Source organism: Netta rufina (assembly GCF_964035555.1).
Source record: "Netta rufina genome assembly, chromosome: 1".
NCBI classification, from domain to species: domain Eukaryota; kingdom Metazoa; phylum Chordata; class Aves; order Anseriformes; family Anatidae; genus Netta; species Netta rufina.
The window spans coordinates 199,997,819-200,020,264 of record NC_140123.1 but is presented as its reverse complement, the minus strand read 5'-3'; the positions used below and the strand labels follow the sequence as shown (position 1 = coordinate 200,020,264).

Genomic DNA, 22,446 nt, shown 5'->3' with positions numbered 1-22,446 from the left:
AAGTCACAATGAGCTAGTGCTAGTATTACTGCTCCTTGTCTTCACAGAGGCTATGTTTACTGCCTCTCTATGACTTAAATGCTCATCTAACATATCAGCCATGGATGCCATGATGGGAGGCAGCAGTAATGCAAAGATCTCACTCCCACAAGCATAGGAGATCTCAGCGTATCTCCAAGGAGATGGATTCCCTTTCTTAGCAGTATAAGCAGAAAGCACGTGCATTATGGACTCAGCATACATAAATCTACTATGAAACCTGTTCTTCACCATGTAGATGGTCCCAAATGTTTTCTGGTTTTATTTCTAGGGAGACTGGTAACCTACAGCCAGGGTTTGAATGCTGACATTTCTCAGCTGATGACCTAGTAAAAGGATGGGTCCCTGCCAGTGTCCACTGTCCATCACCCTTCTCTCCCTTGTAATAGTAAGTTTCTGGCTTACTCCATAGAAAGTCACAAACTGCACCAACCACAATGTTTAACAGACATTAATAGGCCGTGTCCCTTGAGTGTGGTGAATCCCTTCCTAATCTAGTCATCTCTACAGTACCCTGTGGCAATATTTACCAAAATGTAATTATGGTCTTGTATGAAAAGCACCTCATTTTGTTCAATTTACAGCAGTTGTCTGATCATTTCTTGGGGCACTTTTTAGTTCTAGTGTAATGAGAAATCTTTCCTAACCAATCCTATTGATGTTGGTTTTCTATTGTTCCTTCAGTAAACAAGGGGAACTGGAAGTTTTAGTTAAATTTTAGGGCTATGATATTATCTGCCTTAGTGAGACATGGTGGGACAACTTACATGCCTGAAGTGCTTGGACAGATGGCTATAGGCTCTGCAGGAGAGAGAGGTGGAGAAGGAGAGGATTACATTAGGGAATGCCTAACTAGCTTGGTTATGGTGATGAAAAAGTTGAGTTTCTTTGGCTAAGAGCCAGAAGAAAAGCCAATGAGGCAGATATTATGGTAGTAGCCTGATATAGACCACCCAACCTGGATGAAGAGGTAGATGAAATACTCTGCAAGCAACTAGCAGAAGTCTCACAATCTCTGGTCCTTGTTCTCATGGGGGATTTCAAATTCCCAGATGTCTGTTGGAAATACAGTATGACAGAGAGAAAACGGTCTAGGAGGTTCCTGAGTGTGTGGAGGATAACTTCTTGACAGAGCTGTTGAAGAAGCAAGCTAGAGAGGGTGCCCCAATTGACCTGCTGTTTGCAAACAAGGAAGGACTTGTGGGTGATGTGATGGTTGGAGGCTGTCTTGGGCACAGCGATCACAAAATATTAGAGTTTTTGATCTTTTGGTGAAGCAAGGAAGGCAGTTAGGAGAACTGCTACCTTGGCATTCCAGAAGGCAGATTTGGGCTAATTTAGAAACCTGATTGACAGAGTCCCTTGGAAGGCAGTTCTGGAAGACAAAGGAGTGCAAGAAGGCTGGACTTTCTTCAAGAATTAAATCCTGAAAGCACAGGAGCATGTCATCACAGTGCTCTGAAACTCAAGCTGGCAGGGGAGAAGACCAGCCTTGCTAAACAGAAACTCGGAAAAAAAAAAGTTTATGAACTCTGGAGGAAGGGGCAGGCAATGCAGGACTATAGAGCTGTTGTCAAGTTGTTTAGGGGGAAAATCATAAGCCCAGCTGGAACTCAGTTTGGCTAGGGCAGTAATAGAGAATAAAAAAATGCTTTAATAAATACATCAACAACAAAAGGAGGAGGACTAAGAAGAATCTCCATACTTTACTGGATGTGAGGGGAAACATGGTGATGAAAGATGAGGATAAGGCTGGGGTATTTAATGGCTTTTTTGCTTTTGTCTTTATTAGAGAGGTCAGTTGTTCCCAGGGTACACAGATATCTGAGCTGGAAGATGGTGACCAAGAGTGTAAGGAAGCCCCTGTAATCCAACATAAAAGAGCCTGCATGGAAAGGCAGCTACCTGCTAAAGGATTGACTGCAGCCCTCATTTTTCCTGCTGGATTTTGCTTTGGGTCCCCTCTGGGTTCTACCCGCTGCCTCCTCTGTGTGGAAACTTGTATGGGAAGGAAGGTGCTGTGTGCCCAGATGTGGGCCAAGGCCATGAAGCTGTGAAAGACATAGAGCTCCCTTCTCCATACCTACCCTACACATGGTTCCTAGCAGGTCCATGGGGTCCATAGCCCCATAGTGGGGGGCTGATGTGGTGGGGTGTGCTGCATCTGTCTTGCAGCATTTGGTTGCATGGGATTTGGCTGCTCTACCACCTACGAGACCTCTACCCTGACAAGAAAAACATAGAGCCCCGTGAAGCAGCACCCAAGGGAGGCCCAGGCAGATAGGGACAGGTCCTCAGAGGAGCCTGTCTTCTTCAGTAGCCCCAGTGCTGGGCTCAGCAGGATGCTTTGCCCGTGGTAGTCTCCTCTCTGCAGGGTGTCTGGGACCGGAGCTGTTTAACATCTTTGGCGGTGACATGGACAGTGTGGGATCGAGTGTATGCTCGGCAAGTTTGCCGGCAACACTGAGCTGTGTGGTGTGGTCGACACGCTGCAGGGAAGGAACCTGGACAAGCCTGAGATGTGGGTCTGTGTGAACATTATGAGGCTCGACAAGGCGAAGTGCAAGGTCCTGCATCTGAGAGGCTCGTCCCCCTCTGCTCTGCTCTCCTCAGCCCCCACCTGGAGCCTGCGTTCAGCTCTGGGCCCAGCACAAGGACAGGGATGGATCAGAGCGAGTCCAGAGGAGGCCACGAGGATGCTCAGAGGCTGGAGCCCCTCTGCTGTGGAGCCAGGCTGAGGGAGCTGGGGGTGTTCAGCCTGGAGAAGAGAAGGCTCCGGGGACACCTCCAGTAACACACCCAGGCTCTCCCGACCCTCCTGGCCGGGCAGTGCCGCCCAGAGGCCGCTCGGAGCTGGGGAAATCCCTGAAGGGGGAAGGCGGAGACGGCGGCTGGCGGCGCTGAGCCGAGCCGCCATGGGCACGGCGTGAGGGGGGTGAGTGGGGACGGCGGCGGGCACGGCTGAGGCGATGGGGCCGGGAGGGGACCGCGGAGGTCGCTTGTCCCCATCGCCGGCCTCAGGCGGCCACAGCCGGTGACTCAGCGGCTCCGGGGCGGGCCTAGGGGGAAGGCAAAGGCGAGGGGAGAGCCGTGACTGGGCGCGGAGGCGGCCGCCTCAGCGCCTCCCCCGGTGAAGCGAACTGCGACGGCAAGAGAAAACGAAAGCTGGCAGGGAGGCGGCGGAAATGTAATCCCGGCGGTAAAGGGAACCCAGAGCTTTCCGAGGCCTCCCGGTAGGGCTGTGTGGGTGGACAAGGGGGGCCCCCAGCCCCAGGGAGGGTCCCGCAGCCCCGGCGAGGCTGCTGGGTGCACCCTAGGGACGGGGGGAGAGAGTGGAAGGCGGCTTTGCTGCCCTTAAAGGCTTCCTAGTACGCAGGGGAGAGGATTAAAGCTTCTTTTTACGTTTTGTTCCCAAAGGAAGGGGCTCCCAAAGAAGGGTTTTAGGCTGAGAGACGTCTCAACGTCTCAGTGTTATTCATCCAAGATGTCTCAGGAATTAAATGCCGTATTCATCCAGCCCTCTCTTTCTGGGAGGGTAAATGGGATATAAAGGCTCGTGGATGTCTCAGCTTTATTCATCCACTCCTCTCTCTGAGGGGGTTAATGGGATGTAAAGACTCGTGGATGTTTTGGAGTAGTGGGGTCAGAGGGATCGGGTGGTCCCTGCATGCTGTGACTGGATGCGCAGCCCGTCTGGAGGCAATAAAAGTGTCACTGTATTTCCTTTCCACGTAGCTATGTGGCAAGAAATGAGAGTTTTCTCTTAGAAATGAGAGTTTTCTCTTTACCGACCTTGTAGTGGTCGCTTCAGAGATGTCCAGCAAGGTGCAGAGCCGTCCTGCGGAAAATGGAGAGCATCCCAGGAGCAAAATGGAAAAGGGGACAGACGGTGGGGCTGCCCCCACCCTCAGCACATACACACCTGAAGAGATGGTACAGCAGATGAAAGAACTGATCAATGAGAACAACGAGTTAAAAGGTGAATGTCAATGCAGATCTGTCTGGAAATGCAAAAGGAGTCTCTTCTGCATTTTTTTTCCTTTGCCTTTGAATATGAATTCAGTGCTCATTTGCCCTTGCAGGATAACATATTCTATCTGGGTAGCATTCACTGTACCAGCAACTCTGTAAGTGGCAAGGCCAATTGATAGGACACATCAAGTTGAATCGGTATGGAAGATCAGGGGGAGAACAGCCCACTTTATGGGCTTCAGAACTTAGTTGCTTCAGAACTACACACACAGTCAATATAGCATTGTGTATTTTAGGAGGTTTTGCTCATCAGCCTTTAAGAGCTTTTTTGGTTTGTATTTTAGAATGGTTGGGCATTTACATTACAGATAGACTAACATTTTGTCATAGCTGCATCAGCAAAGTGGATAGTCCACGACAACCAGAATAGTTCTGGTTTAGATATTCTCTGAAAGGTGCTGAATCCTCTCAGGTAGCAAGGGAAATTGAAACAGACTGTTCTACACCGTGTGTAGTAACCACTTTGAAAGTTTAGATGTGGTAGCACCTTCTGTGCTTCAAAATGAAGTAGCAGTCATGGCTGGGTCTGTCTGGGAGAGACCATTAGGTTTCTCTGTAAATGCCTAATGATTTAAGCTTTTTAGGTGAGAAAGTTTGTTTCGCAATCCCAAAAGTTTAGGTGTTAGATACTTTTTTTTTTTTTTTTTTTTTTTTTTTAATAGAGTAAAACCCAAGGGATTTGGGGATTTTCTGCATAAAAAGCAGAGGTACCTAACTGCTTATATGGTAACAGAGCATGAAGTCATGTGTCCTGTGTGCTGTGATTTTAACTCAGTGTTCAATTTCCACCTGAATCATTTTTGGACCTAGTGCAAGTTCTCTGCCTTGGAGTCTCATGAGTATCTGGCAGGAAAGTCGCTTCAAGAAGCACCTCTGGTATTCTGCTAAGAGGTCCGATGCCATATAAGATAATGTTTTAGGACCATAATTGCAGCTGCTGTAACTCATACCTTGCAAAATGGCATCAAGACATAATGGCAGTCACAGGAATATACAATGTATGAAAGATTTTCAAGCAACTGGCTTTGAGAATGTTGCTTTAAGAAGCAAGTTTGAAATCCTTTCATTGACTTTATAAAAATATTGTAAGCATTTTGCTATAACGGTGCTGTTGCATACTGACTCACTGACTTTGTTACATAAAACTTGCCTTCCTAGTCAGGGTGAGCTGACTTTGCTGTAAGTGATCTCTTACATTTTTTTTTTCAACATTTTTAATCAAATCTTGTCTGAACGTTCAAGCAGAGTATGGTTGAACATATTTGAGACTTTCAGTTTGATAGCATCTGCTTTCATGCGCTATTTCACCAGTCTAGAAAATCCACTTTCCCTACTGACTCAGTTTCATAACCTCTGTTCGGTAGTTTCATTTGGGTTCATCATGCACATAGCACGTGCAGCAAGATAACGAGAAACTTCTTGTGAGCAATACTTCATGCTTGTACTTCTTAGCTTTGAAGTAAATCAAGGAGTGAGAGCGTGTGGGCATGTTATTTCAGCAATGGTTTTAATAGTATTTATTAAAGTGTTAAGGAGCTGTAGTACGTTTTGTTTTAGTTCACTAAGACACATGAGAAGGAGGTTTGCATTTCAAACCTAGTTACTGCTTACCCTTTTGATACTGAAGAATGCTGAGCCCATGTAGAGGAAATCTGCTGTTTCATTGACATGTGTTACATTGAATCAATGACTTGTCTCTGGCTATCATTTAGAAGCCATGAAGTTGCATAACCAAGCTATGAAGGAGCGATATGAGGAACTTTCCATCTGGCGAGAGAAGCAGAAAGAAGAACGAGAATTCTACGAGACAAAGTTTAAAGAAGCAAAGCAGTGCTTGCTAGCCAAGTGCGTTGAAAATGAACAGCTACAGCAACAGCTTCAGAGCTTAAAGGAAAGAGAAGAAGGAGCAGAAATGGTAAATAAGGAAATTGTTGGATTGACACACTTTGAAATTGACTGAAAGGAGCTTTTATGCCCCTTCATCATACTGTGAGGTTTGGAGTTCTGTTAACGTTCTCCATTTTTATCTTTATGCTGTAACAGGTAGTCTTGGCCTGACTTATTTTATGAAGTGAGTCTTCTCAGAGTGTAGTAACAGAACATAGTGCCACACCAGAGATAACTATCATTTTAATAATAATTAATAATAACAGTTAACATTATCAACATAAAAAATAAGAAATGAGCATTTCTTGCCAACTTATCATTCTTTATCTTGTTTACTGTTCAGTTGGCTTCATCCCTCCCTTTCCTCCTTAGATTCTTTCTCAGGAAAGTTTGATTGCTTTCGTTTTTGTGTTTCCGGTGGGAAGCTGGCCTTTAAGCAAAAAGAAAAAAAAAACACACCCTGCCATCTATTTTTATATCTTTCTCCACTCACGAAAGCCTTTTTACTAAGGTTCAGATTAGATTTGTTCTTCAGCTGCTCTATTTCAGTCTGACTGAGCTTTGTCCCTCTGTGTTACGTTTGGCTCTGTAGCAAGTAGTTTCTAACATTGCAGATGATTGCGTAGCAGTCAGGTAACATCAATTCGCAGGTTCTACTGAATACATCTATGGACAAAGCCTGTTAGAGCAAAACCTGCTTTGTGTCCCACATTGTTATGTGAAGAGATGATTAACGAGAAGTTTCATGCAGAGCCAAATCAATCAATACTGGCATGTGGTACAGAATAAATGCAGATTCTCAGTTGCCTGCTGAAGGATGAGTGTATCAGCCTTTCTCCCCACAGAGCCATTGGTAGGATTTCCCTTCCTCTCGTGACTGCCAGTTTTATGGAACTCTGTAAGAAATCTCCCAACATGTACATTGAAATTGGCCAATGAGTTCAAAGGCTGTGAAGGGAATAAGGGAAGTCATGTATAAACATGTGATTGTGCAAGTATGACCGTGTTAGGAAACCGGGCTAAAAGTTGTGTTTCAGGATTGTCAGGGAAACTCAGAATTTCATAAATCTGGAATAGATTTTAAGGGGAAGTAGGGGACTTATTCTGCCCATACCTGTTTCAGAACTTCTTGTACTTCAGATACTTAAAGTATGTTACTGACAGAGTGATCGAACCTGCTTGGGCAATCCGACTAAGTAAAAATAAATCTCTTAATTATCTCATCTGTAAGAGCTCCATAAGGCAATTCTTGATTCTTTAGTGATTCTTTGCAGTTTTATCAGTCAGCGATAATTTAATTTAGTTAGAAACATTTCATTTCTGATCATGATTTTCAGGCTGACAGTGTCATTTAAGCCAAAATGGTTTTCTCTCTTGAATACTTTGGCTATACTTTAATTACATTCTTTTTTTTTCTTCTTTTCCAAATGAAAGCATGAAAAAATTTTCTCCTAATCAAAAGACTGACTAAAAATTAGTCTAATTTCTCTCCTCTCACCTCTGTTTTTTTACTCTTTACTGAGATGCATTGTAGTCCCTTGCTACTGCTAAGTGATGTGCCTGTTTCACTCAAAGCACATCACAGATATATACTGTTGCTTTCCTTAGTGATAAAGCAGCATTCAGAGGAGGGTTTCTCGCAAAACTATAACTCTGGGAGCACTGGTGGCTATGAAACTCTCTTCTTCACTGGAGCTGACTCCTGTTGCAGCCTTTTACAGCCTGAGCACAAAATCACAGTGAGTCATGTGTGTGGGGAAGTATTGCAAGATGAGACACTGTCATCATGGCAAGAGTTTGGAGATTTGGTGTGAATGATGGGCTAGAATGTAATTCCGACTCCAAGAATTGTTCAGAATTTATCCTGATGGAATGTCATATAATAAGGCATTACCAAGAGATAGAAGAACTGGATTACAAAACAGGGAATAAAGAAACTCCAGGGAGAGTTTCATAAGGGGGAGAGGCATCTAAAGGAAAGGGAGAAGAAAAAGAGGCTTCCTGGTTATGTGGGGGCTTAAAAGAGGCTTTTGAGGATCCTGGGGAAAGGGAAGAGGCAAAAGGTGAGGGAGAGATTAAGTTTGGGAAGCTCTGAGGGACAGAGGCTGGAGCAGAAAGGACATAGAAGTTGGTGTGAAGGTTAGGGATATAGGCAGAAATTTATACGTGGATGTGGAGTACAGAGAAGTAGTTTTATGGTGGTAGAAGATTGAAAGTGGGATATGCAGAAAGTCTTTTTGCCAACTGGTCATTCCTCCCTAAAATCTTCAGTAGATTTGGGAAAAGAAATAAGGATATGGGGAAAAAAAAAAAAAAAAGCATAGAACAACTGAGACCCTACATGGTAGTGAGAGGCATAGAGTCGGGCAAAGATTTACATCCTAATTATCTGTGCATTCAGCAGACCAGGTCCGTGTTTTTCAGAATCGTGACGCTCATCACTTGATGAACTTGGTTGCACAGTTTACTTTTCTTGCTGTCTAGTGAACCAAAGTATAGCTTGGGGATCTCTATACTGGATTTTTCCAGGCAAACCGAATCAGAGAAGTAGGGCAAAGGGACACCACTGTTACGTTCAGGCTCTGTGTGCTGTTTCCTCTTTGTTGGCTAATGCAGGTTTTTGTTTATCCCAGGAGGGCAGCATGGCTCCTGAGAAGGAAGCGAAGCAGCTCAAGTCCCAGGTGCAGCGGCTCCAGGCTGAGAAGGCAGATCTGCTGGCCATCATTTCAGAACTGCAGGTCAAGCTGAACATCTCAGCAGAGGACTCTTTTGTGGAGATTGGGATGAATGTAAGTGAGGGGAATAAAAAGGACACGGTGAGCTGCAGCCAGACACTTTGTTTCAAGCTTGGTCCTAGTGTTTTTTTTTGCAAAGTGATTTTTTCTTCTGCGTTCCCTAGAGGCACAGAAATCCATTTTTTCTACTGTTCTTGTATCTGAGAAATCTTTACAGGCAAAAGGTGAAATGTGAAAATACGGGTCTCTGCTATCCCCTAGTAGCACATCCCTCTCTGGAAAAAAAGTGCAACAAGAAATTAAGAGAGAATTTAATTAAAAATTCTTTGCAGTTGTCAGAGAAAACTTCAAACTGCAGGAAAGCTTCAAGGATGCCTTCTCCTTTTTTGCTACAAAAAGTCTTCTTTGGACTACAAAGGTCATGGCTGAGTTTTGCAGTGGGAAAGAAGGGTGGTTCTCTTGGCAGGCAGGAAAGTGAGTGGTTTTTAGGCTTATATTCAAAATCTATTGGCAGTGCTGTTGCTGTGTCATCTCTGCAAGAGAGAGTGGCCATGGAAATTGTTGATGAAAGGAGAAGGCCAAATCTCATTGTTGTTTCTCTTCTCTGATCAGTCCTGAAGAGATACAGGGAAAGGCATGTGAACTGTTTAAGTTAACACAAAACTGCTGTGTAGGAGTTCTGTGTTTTATTTATTTTTTATTGCCACCACAGTGTTTTTTCCTGGTATTCTTCCTGCCTTAAGTAAATAAAACTATATCCCACTTAGTCCAATACCAAGCTAATTGTTGTTTTTGTTGTTGTTGTTGTTGTTGTTGTTTTGTTTTTGTTTTTTTGTTTTTTCTTTCTTAGGAAGGAGAAATAAACAGAGCTGCAAAAGAAAATCAAGATAATAGTGGTGAAGTGCCCAGTAACGTCGCTGTCTACATGTATGTAGATTCTCCTGTGATTCAAACATCTGCAATGTGTTTTGCTTTCACTGTAAGGGATTTTTTTTTCTAGAGGAATGTATAGTAAATCCTGTTTTTCAGTGGCCTTGCATCCCTCCACTGCAGTAGCTCTCCCTTCCTACCACATTGGAAAGACCCCCAGCTCTCTGGCATTTTTCCCTCCTGTTTTTCTAGCTGACAAGAGGGAGTGCCTATTGGGGCCAGTTGGCCAGGCAAGTCTACGTGCAGACTTGCCAACTGGCTGCTCCTTTTCAGGTTTTTAAAGGAGGCCAAAAAGAGAAGATACAGGCTGCAGGGGCTCCTTCTCATCTAGTCACTCTGAACTCTAATAGAGTCATCTACCTGGTTATAATGATACTGCTAAGAATCAGAGGTCTTGTAGCCTTTCAGACGCGATCCCTGCCCGTTCTGCTTGCGTGTTGTTTGTATAAATTTGATCACAGTAGGGCAGGCAGACAGTGCAATGACATAGTCCTCATTTTTTCAGGGTACTAGGCTTAAGATATCGGCGTTCTGTTGAAGTTACTTCTCAAAATTTGATCTTTACGTCAGCTCCAGGGCACAAGGGACTTTCTTGCCCCTAGTTGAACCTTTACTCCTCATGGACACAGACAGCTGATACTATAAAACTTTCCGTTTGGGATCCTGCCCAATGTGGCAGCTAGGTGCTTGTGGCTGACCTGTCTTATTTACTTTGTGGCCTTGCTTTTGGAAGGGAAGGAGATAGAAAATATTCGGGGCAAAGCAGGCTGGAAAACTGTGCTCTGCGTGCATGTTTTCCTTTGAACTCTGTCACCGCCCACTTCATTGCAAAGGAGATCAGCATTTTAATATAATAACATATTAAAATTTGACCCTCAGCATGTGGGTAAGAAGCTGAAGGCAATAAAACAGTTATGGTCAAGTTATAAAACAAAGATGCTGACTGCAGACCAGGCTGCAAGCATTCAGGTTGTCGTTAGCAGTGGCTTGGGAGAACACTTTGATTATGAGACAATATTCTTTGTGGGACCTACTTCCCTTCTGATGAGCGTCAGCCATGCCTACAAGAACAGGGGTATATAAACCTCTCACAAAATTTCCTGTGGCACCACGTGTCTTTGTCCAGCACTGAAACCTTAGACTGGTGCTCTTAACAGCTTCAGAGAAATGTGAGCCACTCAGGACAGGTTTATTTCTGTAAGAGTAGGCCGATGCACTAAAAATCCCCTGATAAAAGTTATTTACTTAATATATCCTGGCTGAATGCTGTCTTTGGGGAATTGAATTTTGCACACCAAAGATACCAGGTTCTCAGGAGCACATACAGGACTGTGCTTTACTTTCTTTTCTGAATTGCAGAACCGAAGTTGTAAACGTGTGCTGTTTTCCAGCTGAGTTTCTGAAATGTATAACCTATATCTGTTACCATATAGTTTGTGAATTTTGACTTTCTGTCCGGATGGACATGGAAGTGGAGACAATAGAATGCAGTGTTTTATCACAGAAAATTAACTTAGTTTATTTTTTCAGAGTGTTTTGTATTTGTTTTGTATTCGTTTCTGTGGTAGCATATGCAATTTTCCAAAGAGCTGTAGAATATGATGGAGGCAAAATACTGAAGGATTTTTATTCTGAAAATGAAAGTAACTCCCAATGACCATTGTTGTTGGAGCATGCCTTCTTCTCCTGGAAAGGAATGAGACAGAGATAAGAAATGTTGCATATTTCATTGGGAAAAAAAGTTATTTTGGGAACATACGGCAGCACTTACCAGAAGGGGATGCCACGTAGGTCAGAATAAATGCACCGGGTTTTGTATTGTCTCGACTGTTTTTGTTTTCTCCGCTTAAATACCAAATTGTTCCCCCAGCCTGATGAAGGACTGTCTGAGCACTGCACGTAGCAAGGACAGTGTTTGCACGCTCAGGGACTGTGGCTACAGGTTTGTGGGCAGGTCGTGGTTCTTGGGAATGAGCTCTTTGCTCAGAACGTTGCTTTTCAGCACTGTGTGAAACTGTGGGCTCTCAGATCAGGTCCCAGAACCACCAGGGGTGAGGAAGTGCTGTCATAAAATCACAGCTGTTGTTACTTACCTCTGGTTTGTTTTGTAGCAGGGGCAAATATGCAGATGAGTCCAAGAATTTGGAATCGGAGGAGCTAACTGTAAGCCAGCTGCTCTGCTGCCTTAGAAATGAAACTCAGAAAAGGGAAAAACTTGAGAAGGAGCTGCAGGATCACAAAGACAGGTATGGAATAGGTGCACTGTAATGTTTTAAGCTGTTTTCTTTCAGGGCTGCTGCAGTTACCAAGTCTGTGGCTGATGGGAGACAAGCTGAAATATCAGCATGACCTGGCTGGGGAATTTCCTGAGCACTCACTAGTAATAATGTCTTTTCGTCATAGCTCTGATAGGGATAAACCACAAGTTCCGTTCTCTGAGCAAAAGAGTTTCTCTGTCATATTACCTCCTGTAGCACCACAGATCAAGACAAATTACCTGGTGCCTCTTGGGTTTCAGCTTTGCGCAGGTGATGTCAGAACAATATGAGAACGAGCTGAGGCTGTTCCTTCTGCTCACTCCTCTCTCATTATTTGCTTTTATATGAAAGCAATTTTTGTATCTACATGTGGGGCTTAACCAAATCACTCTGTATAAAACAGGGATTACAGTTCTCATTGTGCTATTGGCAAGCTACGTTTAGCAGTGTGAGCTTGGCAAAGCTCCTCAGAAACATCTGAAATGATTTTAATTCTTAACTTACCTAAGAGAGCACTTTTGCAGTGAGACCTGCGTGAGGGTCCATCACAGCTCAGTTATAGATGTATCAGCATGACTGTTCAGGCGTGGACAATTGCCCAAGCAGTAGCTGCTCCAAATCCCCAGTTTGCAGAGGCAGAGTAACACTTCCTGGACAGTACTTACTACGAAAGGTTAGTGGCTCAGTAATTGTTTCTCCGTGGTCTTCCTAGAAGAGGTAATGAGCCAGAGCCAAATGATTCTTAGAAATCTCAACCTCTGAAAATATCAGACGCAAATAGAGGCAGTATTAATCACTGGATTCAGTGAACAGACTGACCGGTTTTCAAAGAGCCAGCAGTTTTGGGCTGTATCAAAAACCGATCAGTGAATAAATTGATCAGTCACAGAACTGATCAGTGACTGAATGTCATTGCCCTGCACCACACCCGCAGACTTGTACATCCACTTAAATGTACGTGCTGGGGTCCTGTGTTCATCAGGAGGCCCCACAATGGCTTTCCTGCATGATGACTTTCAATTCTGCCCCAATTAATGGCTGTGATGTTGGAAAGGCAGTACATCACTTGCATGAAAACCTCAGTCACAATATATGTATTGAACTGGATTCTTCTGTTTTCCAGAATTTCAAAGCTGGAGAATGAAACAAGCACCTGCCTGGAGAAAGGGACACAAACTGACCAGGAAGAAGAGAGTTCAGAGGCTGTAAGTATCTGTCCTGCTGAGCTGAGTTTTAACAACATACAACTTACGTGTTGAGACCAACAACTTCAGGGTCTACATTTGCACTTTCTGTCAGGGAGCAGGGGGCAAATATCCTGCATGAGCCATGGAAGTGAATTTTGAACTCTCCGATGCATATCTTATAGGTGGTTCCAAATTACACCAGCCATGCAGAAGGGGTAAGATTGATGGCAAGAATTAGGGAACTGTGACATGACTTCAGGTGCACCTCATTGTCCTGGCCATGCCCATTAGACAGAGAAGGATGCAAACATTTCTGCCCCTGCAAAATCTTCTAAACTGGATGAATTTTCTAACTGCTGACTAGGTCAGCTTTTAGATGAGAATCACTGACAGCTGACTGTAAAACAGACTTTAAACGTGGAGCTCATGTGGAACCTGGTATGATTTTTTTTTCACGGTTCTGGTGAGATGCAGTGCGATGGGGGAGCATAACTATCTTGGGTAGTGACACAGATCTGGGCAAACTTAGTCCTCATGTTTTCAGTTAAGGCTTTGAATGGATTTGGGGTTGGGATTCAGCTCCAGATTCAGACATCTAAATTTACGTGCCTACAGTTGTAGGCCTCTCCGTGTGGGCTAAGTGTGTAAAAATCACAGAGTCTCAGGATGGCTGAGGTGGGCAGGGACCTCTGGGTCCATCTGGTCCTACCCTGCTCCAGCAGGGCCACCCAGAGCAGGGTGCCCAGCACCACGTCCAGGCGGCTTTTGGAGATCTCCAAGGAGACCCCACAGTCTCTGTGGGCATCCTGTGCCACTGCTCCGTCACCCACACATCACAGAAGTGCTGCCTGGTGGTCAGATGGATCCTCTTGTGTTCCAGTTTGTGCCCACTGCCTCTTGTCCTGGCACTGGGCACCACTGAACAGAGCCTGGAAAGCTCCCCTAACAGTAGAGATCCATTCAGTAGAGATCTTTAATTTCAGTTTGAGCCCCGTGCTCCTTACCTAAGGGCTGATATCGAGGTCAGAATAGTGGCATCCTTGTGGCAGAACTCACTCTTTCCATGTATGTGCTGTTGTATATGTCCCTTCAGAGGGTTCTCATCAGCTTAGCTCTATGTTTTCTCCCTCTGTTGTAAAATGTAGGTATTTAATGAAACAGCATACAGTTGTGGTATGGCCTCTGAGGGCTCCACAGTTGGAAGACATCCTGGGGAGAGAAGGAAGTGTTTCTCAAAGCTGCTTTACTCTGTTTGGAGAGTGAGGAGTGGCTGGGCTAGAAGAGGCTAGAGAACATCTGCCAAACACTCACGTGGACGGTAACTCAAGCCAGGTCTCCTGAGATGAGGCATCTTAAAGCACCACTGCAGTTACTGCTCTGCCATCCCTGGGAGGCTGCTTGCAAACTTCCCAGAAACAGATCTAGAAAGCTGTGATTTTGGTGTTCCCCTTTCCTGAGCTAGGAAATGGTTGTTGGAGAGAGGCAGTCTGTACTGTGTGATGGGATTTTTTGAGTCACCTTAGTCTTTTCCTTCAGCAAGATTGCTTCCCAGAAGTATGCGACGATAGTGTCCCAATTAAGTAAAATATCTTGAATTTTGATGGCTTTCGTGAGGGAGCAAAAATTCACAGTGCAGCTTTATTAGAAGGCAGACTTTTGCCAGTGATACATGGTTTCATTTGCTGGCATGCTTTCTGTTAAAGAAATTGCTGCTGTCTGCAAATTGAAATGCCATCACCTTACAGAAATGAGTGCTTTCCTCCGTGAGTCTGATTGGATTTGCTGGATTGCTCAATAAAATATTTTTGTGGTTTGCTTTGAAGCTATGGTGGTAGAAGAAAGATCTCTTTTTGCTTCAAAGATATAAAAAGCATAGATACAAAAACACAATGTGGTTTGTGTTTACACCATCATCTTCAGTCCCTTTTGATTGGCATGACTGGCAAATGATGTTGGCTTTGGCAGCTTATGGAGGGTGACCTCCTCAACACCCGTCAGTAGAAAAATGTGTTCTGCCTACCTGTCAGTCTCACTGGCTCTGCTCCACACTTCTGCTGGGAGATAAAAGCTGGAAGTGTTCACAGGTCATCATGGATGAATGACTTCTGTTGCTTCAGTTGCCTGGTGCAGTGGTGGACTTTCTCTGTTAGAAAAGTGAAAATTTTCTTCAAGGATGTAAAACAGCAGCAAACTCTTGCTACACCTGGTGTCTTTTTCAGCCACAGCCACCTAGCTTACTCCCAAGCTGGATTGGAGACTTCCCATGCATTTGAGAAAAAACATTTTCAAATAAAATTCGAGTATGAGGGACAATTACACTGATGCTAGCGTGATGATTAGATCCTGATGTTTCTTTAGAAAAGCTCAAGGATGTGCCTCGAGAAACCACAAAGCAGAAGGAGGCAAAGGTTTCACCTCTTCTAGAGTGTGGGAATATATTTTAGCAACTGAAACCCTGAAATGTTTCAGGAGGAGGAGAACACTGCTCCTGTTTCTTTCCTCCTACTACTTTTTGCCTGTCTTTTGGATCTTTTGGTCTGAAGCCCAAACGAGACTCACAACAAAACTGGTAAACTCAGAACCATCTAGGTTGGAAAAGACCTTCGAGATCACCAAGTCTGATTAATAGTTGTACTAGAAATCATTTTCTTCTTGATTTGCAAAGTTGATTCCTGAAGAAATGGTGATGGAGTCACCATTTGTTTTTATTTTTTTTCTGCTACAAAAAGCTAGAGCCGTAGAATTCCAGTTCTGTGACACTCGTGTAGTGTGGCAGAGGCTGGTGTGTTTAATCTGTCTATAATTCTCTGCTTCCAAACTGCTTCTTCCATTCTACACATGCTGTCACACCTCTAAAGAGCTTACTAATGGTAGGAAACTAACCTACCTAAAGATACCCATGTGTTTATGTTTCTTTGACAGACTAAATGCTGTTTAGATGAGTGGCAGTAATCACTGTCTGCTTTGCCCACAGGTTTTAAATCATGAACTCTGAGGAAGGAAATGTAGATGTGTTACACATCTGTATTCTAGACAAGAACAATAGACATGTCTTAGAGTCACAAATGCTTTATGAAAGTGTTAAGGGCAATGTTAATGTTAAAGTGTAATGGGGTTCTGCCACGTTTAGGAATAATTGCTAACTGTGAAGTCTTGCAGAAGTAGCCTTACTATTGAACATAAAGTGTAATGGTGCAGACTGATTCATGCTGTTTTCTCTAGAAAAAGAAAACTTCTAACCAGTACGTCCTGGTTAGATCTCTTAAACTGCATTTTTTTTGGTCTTTAATTGTCCATGTATATTTTTCCATATTTATTCTCTAAAAGGTTGGCAGTGAAGTAGAAGCCCTGAATACTCAAGTTTGCGCTCTGTTTAAAGAGCTTCAGGAGGCCCACGCGAAGTTAAAAGAAGCAGAATTGATTCAGAAGAAGCTTCAAGAAAAGTAAGGTTCAGAAGAACAAAAGTTTTGCTGTGACACCCAGTAAATATTTGTATGACATCTCCCACCTAGGGAAACTCGCTAACTCTACAAATACCAACTTAAGTATCTGTCTCATAGAAATGCTGTAAAAGATTGCTCCTTCTTTGTAAATAGAGATGAAAGTACAGAAATACAGAAATTGTCAGCAAATCCAAGCTGCCAACCTAGTTCTACAAATAGAACCCCGCTGCCTGGAATTTGATCATTTGGGTTTTAATCCTTCCTGTCATAAAGACAAGTCTTTCTTGTTTTCTGCTTCACATAACCAATCCGTGTGCTAGGCTTAGGGGAAGAAGCTGAGGGACCTAGTTACAAGCCTTTTCACATGAACTGTCTGTGCTTTTCAAGATTGATCCTCTAGGTCATAAAAAGTGGTTACAAGAACCTCGCTGTATTTGCTTAGTTTTCTGTCAAATTCCAGTTCTTTGAAATTCATAGTAGTAAGAAAAAAAAAACAAACATTAGGTTTAGTAGTTTTATTTTCTGATGGTTGTGTACAGATTTATTTTGTATTTCTTTTTTCTTCATCAAAATAAGCCTTTCAAATTAATTCTTTTTCTACAACGCCCACTTCTGCCAAATTCATCAGGAAAAGGGGAACAGGGTGGATCAAGCTTTTTCTTTTTCTCTGTTGTTCTGTCAGGTGCCAAGTACTGGAAATAATGAACTCAGCTGCTGCATCAGAATTGGAGGAGAAGCAGCAGCTAGCATACACCATCAAGAAGCTGGAGCTGCAGGTGGAAAGCGTGCAGGCAGAGGTCAAGCTAGAACAAGCCAAGACACAGGAAGAAAAGTGAGTATGACTTGGTTTTGTATCCTGGGGAGATGTTGCCACTCCCTTTCATGTGCAACATGGAGTGTAAGCTGTATGTGTGTAGGCTGAACTGTCTGCAGGTACTGTTGTTGGCTGCTGGAGAAGCTGCTCGTTACCTGGTCTGTCTGGTTCTTCTCCTGATGAATTCTCCATCACTTGAAGTCTCTAAATCTAGGCATCAATGTTTTCCTAAGAGAGGTGTTAATCTGGAATGGAATTGGTGAGCTTGATATAAAGATATCTTCAATCTAAAATGCAGACCATCAGTAAGGACATCTGTTTGGACTCAGTCAAGGGATGAGCAACACACAACTCCTTGGAAGAGAGATGTTGAGAGAATGGAGCACAACTTTTTTCTCATCAGAACTACAGATTAATTTGCAAAGAGTTGAGCTATTTTTCTAAAGACTGATAGATTTAGATTTGTGTATACGTTTCTAACTCTTAAAACCCTAGGAAATTAAAATTTTACAAGGAAGAAAAAAGTCTTCAACTGGGACAAGTGGGATAGTTTTGCAAAATGAAAGATGGTAAAAAGAGCACCAGATCTTTCAAAGAACTCCTAAGTGTTTCAAACTTTTGCCTCTTTCCTTTTCAAAAACAGGACAAGAAACAGTAACTTGCAGGATGCATACAGCAAAGTCCTTTCTGAACTCACTGAAGCAATGAAAACAATCAGTGAAATGAAAATCAAAGAGGTAAACTCATCACCAGAAGAAACCATAATGAATTAGGGGGGAGTGGGAAGGGATGTGAGAATGTATCTGGGAATAAATTCAGGCAGTTGTGATCCCTTCACATTACATAGCATGCAACATAGCAGCATTGCTCTGAGAAAAATAGATTCTGTGCTGTCAATTACAGAAAACTTACTGCACATCAGTACTTACATGGTGTTTTCTAGATATGGTTTAATCTGCAGTGCAATATGAAGTCCCGTCCTTGGAGATCAGTGATACACAAAGGCATATGTGTGTTCCCACAGCATAGTTCGTAAATGTAGGAGGGTAGAGCTCTAAACATGTTTGTTTTTTTAAATAGAATGTCTACAATAGGTCCTCTTCATAACTGAGGCTCCACATAAGTGCCAGATTTTGGAAAGTGTCCTTTGGAGGGTCCATTAGGGAGTTCTGTTTTGACTTGATACCATGTAGTTTGAAAGCTCAAAAAGAATTTATAAATTGAAAGATCAATCACTACTTCTGTCTTAGTGCAAGTTGCTTTGATGGCCATGGAGTTGAAAGCTTTTCCGAGGGCAGTAGGAGCAGGTAGCGAACTTCCACTTCAAGCAGTGTCATATTCTGAGTTCATCTCCTAATCATCGTTCCTCCTTGCAGCTGGACAGAGTGGATAAAGCCGTGGTGGAAGAACTGAATGCAAAGGTGTTGCTGGCGGAACAAGCCCTTGCTGCAAAACAGCTCCAGATGGATGAAATGAAGCAGATAATTACGAAGCAAGAGGAGGACCTTGAAACCATGGCTGTGCTGCGTGCTCAGGTATGAGTTCTCCTTTGAAGTTGGCTAGTTCCTCCATACGCTATTCAGAAACCAGAAGGAGCTATTTAATGGCTCAGCCTGGAATATTGTGTCTGTGTTTCCTCAGTTCCAAAGCACAAATCCCTTACTCAGCCTACAGATCCCTGCAGAGCCTGTACCACCACGTCCTACAGTTATGTAGAGTACACCAGAGCACAACACATAAAGGCTGGGACTAAATGTTTTCATATTTAAAACCACTGTCTTAAGAATCACTGCATATGTTTTAGGGCTTATTTATTCAAACCTAACACTGTGTGAAAACAGTGTCTAAAAAGGGGCTGCCTCACCTTTAAGGCAAAGGAAAAAAAAAAAAGGCATCTTGGTCTGGTTCCACTCCTTATCTGTGCCACCAATTTGTCAGTGTCATAGGTCAAGTCACCTCCTCACTGCTGTTCTGTACCTCATTTCAGCATCTACACCAGTTGTATGGTCCCAGTAAGACCCCTGAAGTCTAAATGGAGAAGCTACTCAGTCTTCTTCACCTCATATACAGTGCAGCTGAATATTTTGCATTACATAGGACTTCAGGAGTGTTTTAAGTAGATGCAGGCTATGATAGAGGTTTACTTTTTTGGCATGTAATATATGACTTGGTTCAGTCTCAGTTACAAATTCTCAGCACGCTTCAATTTCTCTGATCAGATGGAGGTTTATTGTTCTGATTTCCATGCTGAGAGGGCAGCAAGAGAGAAGATCCATGAGGAGAAGGAGCAGTTGGCCGTCCAGCTGGCATACCTGCTAAAAGACCAGCAAAACCTTGAAGATCTTGGCCGGTGAGAACAGATTTTGGCTGAGCCGTCTTTGGATTGTCTCATTATCCCATATGCTGGAGATGACCAGTGTTATGTTGTTAGCATCTCAGTAGAAAGGCAAACGAGTTTATAGACATGTATTTCTTGGTTAATTTGAATTTTAAAAGAAAAAAAAAAAAAAGAGTTGGCTGACTTCTCTATTTTAGTTTTGTGATAGAATCTCAGAAGCACAGTAGCATAAGGCACGTCAGCTCTGACTTGGATACCTCAGCAAGATTTCACTTTGGATGACTCATACTTGGTCCATTCTCCTTGCTGATTCAGTTGAATTTCTTCGGGTTCTGGCCTCAGTTTTAGTGGTGAATCTGCAGCTAAGCTTGCTGCATGTGTGCCAGGGATATGTGTTGCTTCTCCAAGTAGTAGTAATAAGTGAGCATATGCAGTTTCAAGTACTGTAATGCCTTGTAGTTGCACTTTTTTTTTGCGCTCTTAACTGTAAAATAGAAGAAAGAAATATTAACCATGTGTTCTCCACTCATCTTGTGTAAGCCCTGGATACAGGAAGAGTGACCAAAATTTGAAAAATCAATTTACATATCAGGTTAACAACCCTCTGAACACATTCTCTTGTAAAACTTGCTTTTCTCCTTTAATCGGATTTGCAGTTTGCCTTGAGTGGCTCAGAGTTTTCCAGAGGAGTATCCCCTGGATTCCTGAGTGCATAGCTGCCTAAATCCTGCTGGTGTCAGTTTGACCCTGATTTCAACAGGCACTGTCTCACAAAGCAGCAGTGTTTCTAGGTCCTGTGTCACAAAGCAGCAGTTGTGAACTAAAAGCATGACTTGTTAACATGAGTTACTTGCAAATCTCCTGATTTATTTTGAATCCTTTTAGCTTTTCTGGAGGCAAAGGGAAGATACCTTCCGTTCTGCCTTCTTTTTCAGAGCCCTTTTAATTGACTTATTTCTTCTCCTCAGAAACTCTTTGGCGGAGATGCAGAATCGCCACGGAGCCAGGGCACCAGAACAGGAACGGTCACCTCGCCTTGTCCAAAGAGGTACCATAAGCACCCTCCCCTGCTCACGGGGTCAGGCCTTGCTGTGTTCAGTTTAAAACAGCTTTGCTTGGCTGCAAGCAACTCCCCAACTCTCTTATTTTGGCAACTGGGTAGCTGCAGAGAGTGTGATTCTCTGGCCATTGGGAGTCCTCTTTCAACTATTGCACAAAAAGAGCGGAAAAATAAAGTAATGTAACAGGTAATCATTTATCTTCTCTGCTTGCAGGAACTGGTAGTCAAGAATGGCCAGAGCAGCGGAATATCTCAATGTATTCATGCCCAAAATGTGAAGAAATTCTACCTGATCTGGACACGCTGCAGATTCACGTTATGGACTGCATTAATTGAATAATGCCCTCCAGTTCTTCATCTACTGGAATTTCACTTGCCAAATACACTTTTATTATTTTTTTTTTCTGCTGAAATAATGCTCATCTCTACATACAGTGAAGGAAGTTTTCAGGTTTTTTCTCATCCTGTGAGAAAACAGGAAAACTCCTGCCCTACTCTGCACTCACTGATCTTGTTGTAATCTGCTTTAGGAAAAGAATTTTTATAGGTTAACAACATGGATGCATTAAGAAACTCACAGAGTGTCTGCTGCAATTAAATCTGTAAGGAACATTCCCCTGATGTGCTCTGCTCTTATGGCTAGTCCACAGAACTGGGCTGAATTACTGAAATCAGAAGGGAGATGGGATATATGCTGATCAGTTAAACTACTGTAAGCCTGTAAATACTTCATCTGTCATATACTATCAATCAGGAAACTAATATATTAAAAAGCTGTTTGAGAAGCTTCCAGTGAAACTAAGTACTGTCATATTCATCAAGCATTTAAAATGAACCCTGCTATTTCTCCAGATGGCAGTTTTATTGCTGCCCTCGTGACCATACTAATCTGGTGTTATATTTTTGATGGCTTATGTAACTTCTTGCTTTAGCCGGATGTGGGTAAGGTTTAAGACAGATCATTAAGGTCTGATATATGTAGCTCCTGGTGTACCCAAGTCACTGGGTTTTATAGAACTTTATTTTTAAGGTGTTGTCTTGATTATTCTTTGTTGTAATAAGTTTATTTGAATCTGTACAGTATTGTGCTAGAAAATCTGAAATGGATGTAACCTAATTTAAAGAGAGGAGTATAATGGATTTTCACATCTCAAAATAAATCTATTGCAAGTATAAAATTATCTATGCCTGAGAATACTTTGGAGGCTAAAAGAAGATTGCTAATCATGTAGAAAGAACTGCAGTATGTTAGTTCTGTTCTTGACCTCACTTCTGTTTTATCTCAACAAAAAACAGTTCCTAACATGCTCTTACAGAAGGGAGAGAAATAGACAACTAACGAAATATAAATGAGCACGAACAGCAGGAAACATTATGGGATCCATATCAACGAATAATTTAGTTTCTTTTGCAAATAGCTAAAATTTGCAGTCCTGAAAACTGGCAGCAAATGGAAGCCAAATGTGTGAAAGCCTTTGAGCACCCAAAATGGCATCTTCTAACGGCATCATCTTCTTGCTCAAGGAAAGTGTTGGTCACTTGGGCATTTCCCAGGTGGAAGGAAGCTTCCACATGGCTTTGGACTGATCTGCCAGCCTTGGGATAAGGAAAGGTTTTTATTAGATTTTTATTTATTTCCTCCACTGTTCAAAACTGAACCTCTAGAAACAAATATACCGAGGCAACACCCTTTAACTGCGTTACAACAAAGTAATTAAATCTC

General features: G+C 42.9%; 1 protein-coding gene across 3 annotated transcripts; it reads left to right on the top strand.

Moving 5' to 3' along the window:
- The first annotated feature begins 2,885 nt into the window (after window positions 1-2,885).
- On the top strand, window positions 2,886-21,901 carry OPTN (optineurin). Of its 3 annotated transcripts, none has more exons than XM_084285449.1 (14): window positions 2,886-2,974; window positions 3,839-4,018; window positions 5,784-5,986; window positions 8,592-8,747; window positions 9,544-9,620; window positions 11,735-11,869; window positions 13,005-13,086; window positions 16,396-16,511; window positions 17,194-17,343; window positions 17,969-18,062; window positions 18,702-18,860; window positions 19,545-19,675; window positions 20,632-20,711; window positions 20,938-21,901. In XM_084285449.1, the coding sequence occupies exons 2-14, from the start codon at window positions 3,853-3,855 to the stop codon at window positions 21,057-21,059; spliced, it is 1,671 nt and encodes a 556-aa protein (XP_084141575.1). In that variant the 5' UTR covers window positions 2,886-2,974; window positions 3,839-3,852; the 3' UTR covers window positions 21,060-21,901. The 3 variants fall into 3 exon arrangements, with proteins under 3 accessions (XP_084141575.1, XP_084141577.1, XP_084141576.1); XM_084285451.1 differs by lacking the exon at window positions 2,886-2,974 and adding an exon at window positions 3,135-3,272; XM_084285450.1 differs by lacking the exon at window positions 2,886-2,974 and adding an exon at window positions 3,181-3,226.
- The last annotated feature ends 545 nt before the right edge of the window (window positions 21,902-22,446 follow it).